Source organism: Buceros rhinoceros, unplaced genomic scaffold (genome assembly GCF_000710305.1).
Source record: "Buceros rhinoceros silvestris isolate BGI_N320 unplaced genomic scaffold, ASM71030v1 scaffold69, whole genome shotgun sequence".
NCBI classification, from domain to species: domain Eukaryota; kingdom Metazoa; phylum Chordata; class Aves; order Bucerotiformes; family Bucerotidae; genus Buceros; species Buceros rhinoceros.
The window spans coordinates 5,007-13,606 of NW_010429534.1; the positions used below are offsets into that span (position 1 = coordinate 5,007).

The 8,600-nt window shown below is 36.8% G+C and overlaps 1 protein-coding gene across 1 annotated transcript in view; it reads left to right on the plus strand.

Annotated features, from left to right (window-relative positions):
- Window positions 1–8,600, plus strand: part of LOC104499180 (brain-specific angiogenesis inhibitor 3) — a gene marked incomplete at its 5' end in the record, with an annotated part of 41,992 nt that overhangs the window by 3,560 nt on the left and 29,832 nt on the right. The window contains 3 exons of the mRNA XM_010142651.1: window positions 2,386–2,452; window positions 4,653–4,738; window positions 8,155–8,253. Of these exons, the coding sequence (XP_010140953.1) occupies window positions 2,386–2,452; window positions 4,653–4,738; window positions 8,155–8,253 (252 nt within the window). The remainder of the gene's footprint in view (window positions 1–2,385; window positions 2,453–4,652; window positions 4,739–8,154; window positions 8,254–8,600) is intronic.

The following is an 8,600-nucleotide window of genomic DNA, read 5'->3' on the forward strand; positions in this document are numbered from 1 at the left end:
AAAGAGTGCATTTCAGATTCATCAACTGGCAGATATTGAATACATTGCAATAATCACATCACACATTGCTGAAAACCCGGATTGTTGAAAATTCAGATTGGGTAAAGAAAAGAAGACAACCTCTATGTTTTTATCCAACTTTGCCTCAAAATGGAAATCGGTCTTTTGTACAGCCTTTTCACTTGAGGGCATGGGGCAGGGAGGAAACAGTTCTACCTTGGTCATGAAGATTTTTTTTGTTGATCCCCTTTTTTCAGCACAGGCAATTAAAAATACATTTCAAATACAGTAAGTCAATGATTTTTATGAACTGATGTTTCTATCTCCCAATAAATGTGAACATTTTAATTATATCTGTTAGTTATGCAGAATGGTCATCTTCACTAAGCTTAAAGGTTCATACTGGTAGGGAAATGCTCTGTGAATACATTCCTCCCTCACCCTCCAGGACTCCCGTTCTTGGCAGGCCCTGGCCGCCCCGTGCCCAGGTCTGTGATGTCCGGAGGTAGAGCAGCGACTCTTTCATGGGCACCCCCTTGCCGTGGGGAAGGAGCTTGCGTGTCCTTGTGAGGTTGAGAGCTGTGCTGGTGGTGGCATGTGCCTCCGGTGGGGTCTCCCAGGCCAGACAGGTCACGGCTGAAGGGTCAGACAAAGTGTGTCCACGGGCAGGATGGGCTCACTAGCCTTCGGGCAACCATCCTAGGGGAAGGACAACTCTGACTCCAAACCCGGGCAGATGGAGCTCGTTTAGCCCTGTAAGGCATCCATCTAAGAGAAGGACACTCTAAACAAACCTACGACCTGAGGACTTCGCTGTCACCGTCCAAGCTCGCTAGGCCCTGGCAGATGAACCTCAGGCGTAAAAGGTGGAGCCGTTTCCGTGCACGCTGGTGCCTCACCTAAAAAATCCACTGCGCAGGCCCGAAGGGTGCACTCATCGCTTGCAGTGAGCGTGGGAAAAGCCCTTCCCAGATCTTCGTTTGTGAAGCCAAGCTGTGATGATGATGACATTCCTCCCTCTCAGAAGCCTATGTTCTCAGTATCTCACGATAAAAAGCCTAGCTCTTGGAAAAATAGCAAGAAAAATTGCAGAAAATTTTGAAAGCTTTTTTTTTTTTCTGACATTACAAAAATAAAGCGAACATTGTTATTGTAGTTTTTTACTGAAGTAGGATATAGAATAGCCTGACATGTATTACCTTTTTAACAGTGGAGCAGATGTGAACTATTTGCATCAATTTATCATTCCGGAATTTAGCACACTGATGCAGTTGAGTTCATGTGGCAGATGTCACGTGGCTTCATTGCAACAGGAAGCACTCCTTGCAGTTAGAATTCCAGCCGCCGTAACACACCATTAATCTTATGATGTGCTTGCATTTAATTTACTTGGTTTGCAAAACTACAAGAACAGTGTTGGAAAATAAGGAAGATATGTATGATTCTGATGTGAATGTTTCTGGATTTGAGATCCAAGTAAATTATTTGAATGCATATACTTGAGTTTTATCTAGGTGTGAGCACACCCTCGAATAAACACACAGTTCTTTGAATATGTAATCACTGGGGAAACAGCACAGCTGCATTTACTTCAGTGTGTGAAGCTCCTGATCATTTGCAGATATGGAAAGCTTTATATCATGGTGTATCAAAAATGTAGAATTTGATTCTCTAACTGCTCTGTTTGGAAATCTGATGGTTTTCAATGAAAGCCCTGGTGCAGTATGACAAACTCTACAAGATTAGTATCTCAGAAAAAGGCAATTTTCAGATGCTTTAAAATATGCATTTAAATTGTTTGCAAAATATTCAAGAGAATACAAAACAGTTAGATCATATATGATTTTTCTTTAATGGGAATATTGCTTGTAAGACCTGGTTCTAATGGCAATTACTATTTGGCATAAGAGAAGATACGTAAAAACCCATTTTTTCTGAAGTTCTGTGTTACAGGTACTTGACCTTTCATTGCTGTAAGTACAGAACTGTCAGACATTGTAAGCTGGAAATGTTTCTAGATACCTACCTGGGCAGTCCTGGACAGTTAACTCATCATACATGGTTAGAGGAGATTCAATAAAGATTTGCAAAGTTAATTTTTATTGTGCTTTTAACACATTTTAAGCATTTCAGTGTATGCATAATTCACATGTATTCACATGTACAAAACATGTACATTAACAACTGGTAATGGAAATAACTTTCAACTCTTTACATCATCATATCAACAAAGTAATTATTTCCTGTCTGTGCATATGAATCTCTATATGTAGGACTGAACATTCACTGGAAGAATCTCATGCTGTAGTAATTATTAATGCTTTCTTGGCAATGTGTTATACTTATTTTTAATTTGTGTTAGTTCTTCTCTAATGTTCTTTCCAGCTGTTGGTTGTCTCTTGAAGGAGGGCTACTCTATGCTTTCGTTGGACCTGCAGCTGCTGTTGTCTTGGTAAACAATATAATTCCCAGTATTTTCATATGAAAGTATGGAATGTGCTATTTAAGTTATAAAAGCTTAGCTATACAGTAACATTGCATTTTGCTGTAAATCCTGAGCTCAGAATTGTTTAACACACCTTCAGTATTTTGAGTGCATGATTCATTTAATTGTATCACTTTTTTTATACCAGTTATTTCTCCATGCTTACACATGTTGTCTTTCACAAGCTGTGAAAGAATAATGTACTGATTGGTGGCACAAAAACTTGTTACAGGCATCACTGAGTAGCATCACAATCTACTCAATTGTCACTGCCTTGTGAAGTCCAGTGACAGCCTTGATAAAGTGCTGCTTGGCAGCGTATTGCTGTGCCAGCAAAAGCAACAGGAGCGGAAACAGCCAGCAAGTTCTCCATGGCTACTGCTTTTGAAGGCAAAGAAAAAAAATCATCATAGCTGGGAAATGTACTTGTTTGTATATTAATCTTCCACATCTCTGAAAACGCATTTAGGTGTAGGATTCACTTTGCCTTATTGAAAACATTTCCAAAGTAGATTTCTGCATCTAAGCTAGTTATCCCAGACATATTTCATTGTCAGTAGAGAAAAATATGCACTTCTAGGGCTCAAACCATCAGAAGTATTTCAGGCATCTACTTCAGGGTGTGATGAATTGCACCCCACATGTGCCATCGGCTATCAGTCAGCTGCTCTGCAATCTGCATGGATTTTTTACAATAATTTGTTTAGCATTTTTCCCTTACAGCTTTTGAAGCTAATTCTTCTTTTCACTCCACCAATTTTATACCAGGATAGCTCTATCAACACCAGGTATTTCTGATTTTCCCTTGGAAAAGGGAATAGTTCTTCATAGCCATCAAAGATAGAGCCATTCAGCTACATAGATTTTCCTAAAATGGATGTTTACTACTCCCATAGAGTGCATCTCATCATTGCCTGGAGTAAAGCCAGGATCCTTTTGTACAGCTCCTCACAGTCCCTGTCGTGATAGAGGAGCCAAGGTTGTTTGCACAAAGCCAGTCATAATTTTCACATAGAACTGTATGTTCTCTGTGTAATTGGTAATCTTTGTTCAGAGATGTTTGAAGTTCACAGTCATAGTTTGCCCTACCATTAGCTGGTAGCTGTGGAAGGAACTGTTCCATGCAACCACTTAAGCCTAAGTGTATGAAGCAAAAGAATTATATAATATCAGCTGAAAAACGTCGATGGTGAAAATGAAGCGATGAAAAGAAAAGCTGGAAAAGAGTTGGCAGGACAGACTGCCAACTATTAGGTGTTTTGGCAAGGTCTTGAAAAATCAGTTTGAAAAGAAAAAAAAGGATTACTCTTTTCTAATAAATAAAAGGGGAACATTTATATTTGTTTAATAGATTCAAAACTTGGTATTACCTCTTTGCAGGATCATGCAGGCACACGCTCATAGAGGGCAGTTCACTAATACAAATGGATAGTAGCAGTCATTAAGTTATCCAGTAAAGGTCATCAGTGTGTCCATTGAGTGACACACTGATTACTGACACACTTGGATATTTTTTTTTTTTTTTTTAGTTTAGGTCCTCAACCCCTGTATGTGATCATAACATCATTTACTTTAATGGAGCTGAGCAGATTTAACCCAGGCATTCATCTGCCCCACAAAAAAGGGAAACAGTAGTCAAAAAAGGCTCACAACTGGCATTTTGGTGAATGACAGTCAATGACTAATGTGCAGGAGGATATATAAAAACACAGACTAGTTCTGCATAAGTGGGAACACCCCCATGGGCTTTAAATGCTAAAAAAGGAACACTGTTACAGTCATCATGTGCTTTGACTAGCTCTTCCCTGTGCACACAACGTAAATCCGGTGGTTTTCCTGGAATAGGTTATGTCATTGCAATTAAAACTGAGGAAATATTAAAGCTATGTTACTCAAGCTTCTGGCCAGCGGACATGTACACATATAACTTGATACCAGGCATAATTCAAGAATCAAAACCATGCCTGTTGCAATGAGTGTATGTGTTACCCATTTGAGAACACATCCTTTTTGTGTGCTCAGGGATGGTATTCCACAATTTCTGAAAAAATACTCAGAAACAACAGGAGGCTTTTTACAGGCCTGTAAGAGCCTTGTTCTGAAGCAACAATATAAAATATTTCCTTTCAGGCCCTGAAAGATCAACTGTTTGTTTTCTGTTTGACAGGTCAACATGGTGATTGGCATTTTGGTATTTAATAAACTTGTTTCCAGAGATGGAATCCTAGATAAAAAGCTCAAACACAGAGCGGGGTAAGCAATAATTGGGCTATTTTAAAGCATATTAAAATTGTATCACCAATTCTTAATTACAGATACTCACCAAAAATGCATTTGATTGTGCTTTGAACCTTTATCAGTGTAACAGTGTGTCTAACAGATTGCATTCATCTCCAAAAGCTGCCGTTGCATTATCCTGAGGGAATGCAACTAAACAAACTAAACATAATAAAACACAAGTACAACAGTATTAAGTTATTGAGAGTGAGAATTAAACAAATCTGAGCAGAGTTTTCACGACATTGTCGCACATGTGAAGTTGTTGCAGTTAGGAAAAGAGTTTTATGAACTGCGTATATTGAAGGAAAGGATTATTTTTGTCTAGCTGTCAAATTGAATTACTACAGTGGGAAATGTTACTCATATATTTTACTGATGTAATTTACAGTAATATATCCCTTATTGATGTCAATGTTATTCTGCTTTTCTGACTACGTGAAGACTTTGTTCTTACATCCATATCTGCATAGATGTATGTTTTAAATTAACGTAACAGAATTTCAAAGCAAACTAACATGTTTTAAAAGGAAAGAAAAAAAGAAAAAAGGTAAATGGAAATTCTGTTATTGATTACTTGTATTTACATTCAAATTCTGTTATTATCGTGAGAAGAAAAGATTATGACAGCGGTGGTATCAAAAACTTATTTCCTCTGGATGACAATGAATTCAAGTACTGCAGCAGCAAGCTTAGATTCATTTCATATTGGAGAAAAATGTCACAAGTGTATCATCACCTTTTTAATGCTTATGAAAGTATGTTGAAACTTGGAGTAATCATTTTTTACATCTACATGTTCTAGTATTCTCTTTTGGACCAGCTTGTAATTAACACCACCAATATCTGCATTTCTAGCAATTTTAAGGGATGATATCTTCATTTTACTGTGTATTACTGTTAGGTGTGAATTTATTACAGCTTCACTTTGAATTATTTTAACATTTTGCTAACAGTAGTATTCCTAATCAGTTCCATTCATTGGTTAGATGAGCAAGTTCATGATAAATTCTTCAGTTGGTTTGATTTGCATTTAATATTAATTTAATTAAATCTTTCTGGTTTTCAGCTCTTTCACCAGCATTCTGACAAATATGTACCAAAAGCTTTCATTATTTCTCTCCTCTTTTTCTCCTTTATCATTTGAAAGTATTAATTTCTTGACCTTACTTTTGTCTACATTGCTCTATCAACATTCTTAACTGTGTGATAACCCTGGCGAAATCTAGAATATTATAAAACTGTCCAAATTATTTAAAAAATAGTAATGATTTAGTAATCACCAATTCAAATCCACATCTGCTCTAATTCCAGTGATTTATGGACATGGAGCAGCCATGAATTTTGCTTTGTATATTTTCTAATAATATCCAAGCTTAGATTTAAATGTGTCTTTTTTTTTCCAGCTGCTCAATTGTAGTCTATAGAAATCTATCTGCTTATAGTATACTTTCCTGATGAAACAAATAACTTGCTTTACAACAGTAAACTTGTTTTACAACAGTGTGCAACTCAGTAAAGAAGAATTTTATTTTAGAATAAATGGATAAGGAACAAGAAATTTTTCTGTCAGAAACAATCCAGCTGTTCTGGGAAAACATGTAAATACCTTAATGAGAAACAATCTAAACTTTTGTGATAGTATGAGATGGTGGCTTGGCAACAGCATTCCTTGATACTACTTAGCAGATGACGGGTCTTGAGTCATCCTTTGGAGCAGTAGAAAGGGGATTGTCACTTACTTCTGGAGTATCTCCTGCCAGCCATGCTCAGGACGGCAACTTTATTCTCTCTGGCAAACTTTGGACTTTAAAGTTCAGTCAAAAGGTCAGCTGTTGAAATGATTTATGTATGATTTAAAGCAGTGAATGGAGCAAAAATATGCCAACTGCATATGCTTTTTACCACCTTGATAACCACATGCAGAATCAACAAGCAGAAAAAAACCTGCCACATTGTCTGGATGGATCTCAATCATTTTCCTGGCATAAGGAGTAGAATACCTATATGCCCAGCCAGAAAGATTACATCTGATTTATATATACATCAAGTTCTGTTATTATTCGCAAGATCCAAACAGATCTATAGAGGTAGAGTAACCCAGTCTGATAACTCTGAAGTGTTATCAAGAAAAGATGGAAAGTATTTTTCCAAGGTTTGTTTAAGCTTAACCAGCACGTTTTTCTAGTTCATTCATCAAGGTAGATCTTTAATTGCTGTAAATCAATGTGGATTCACTGAGCTTTCACAATCACCTTATACAAGATCCTGGTTCTCACTTTTTTAGAGAAAAAAAATACATTTTAATGGAAAATACACTGTGCTTTTTAATGGAAAGTCACCATTCATTTGATTTGTTAAAATGGAAACCATTGGAGTTCAATGCTGTTTTGGACCCTTTGTTTAAAATCTTGTGAAAAAAAAAGGAGTTCTGTTGATTAAAATAACTGAGAAAAAACTGAAGTGTTACCTTTCTTCACCATGTTGATCACTTTTCAGCTGGGAATAGACAAAGCACCCTTCCTGTCGCATCTCAGTGAGCTGTGATTATTCCTCGATCTGATAGCAGAAAGAGAAGGAGTAGCAAAATCTTTATTTAGTCGACTCAGGAAGTTGAATGCATGCCGTATGTAAAAGAAAATTTAAATTCCAGGTTTTGCCCTTTAACTTTTCTGGCAGGTGCTGAGGTACAATTGTTCATACAAAATGCTTTGAGCTTAATGCTTGTGTACTGTGTTTTATTAAAATGCAAAACAGGTCACCCATTTCTTGGTACCAACTGATAGTTATTTCACCAGATTCCATACATTTCAAGCCCTGTATTCAGACCTTCATATGGCATGAATAAAATCACTCCAGATGTTAGTGGGATATTCAGATCACTAGCAGAAATCTTTCTATACAGTGCGCTCATACTAATTTGATGCTTGAAGGCATTTTGCAGGTTTCTTTCCTTCTTAATGCTCTGTAATTGTACATACTTCATACTCCTCCTTTCAGTGTCCTATACTCTTGTCAAACAAGTTTGGATGCAACAGTCTTTTAAGAGGTCTGAATAGAGGGACTTCACTTTGTGTGTCTATCCTAGCACATGCTTACATTTACTTCAGCGTACTGAGCTGTTTTGGTCATTGAACATTTGGGGCCTTTTCTAGCTTAAATGGAAGAAATAGAGTCTGCATGAAATGAAGCCCCATAAGCATTAACATTTAAAGCTAACAATAATGTAAAGTACAAAGTACAGTTTTGCAACAACATAGAGCATTCATCCCGAATAAGTCTACTTAAATTTACTGCATGATGTCATATTTAAAAGCTAAATTTCAGTAGCAACGTTTTTTGGTGACAATTCAATATTTTGTTCTTTTTGTGGGTGTTCTGTTTGTTTGCAGTCAGATGAGTGAGCCTCATAGCGGTTTGACGCTCAAATGTGCCAAGTGTGGAGTAGTTTCAACAACAGCTTTGTCAGCCACCACCGCCAGTAATGCCATGTTAGTCCCAATCATTTACATCTTCTTGTTACAAATCTTATACAGTGCATGTGAGACAATAGTTTGATGATGACAGCTGTTTTTGCTAACATTGTATCGAGTGCTGAGCACATTTAAATACTTTTTAACTAAGAAAAAAATTACAACTGTGTTTATTAACTGAATACAGGATATTCTTTAGAACATAAAGTATGATACTGTTAGAGTCTTGTCTGTGGTTTTCAAGTTAACTTGATAAAGTGCCATCCTTAAATATGTTTTATTTTAATAGTGAGCTTCTAATATTTTTTTACAATATTACAATGCTGCTTTTCTCTTTTTTTTTTTTTTTTTTTTCCCAATAGGGC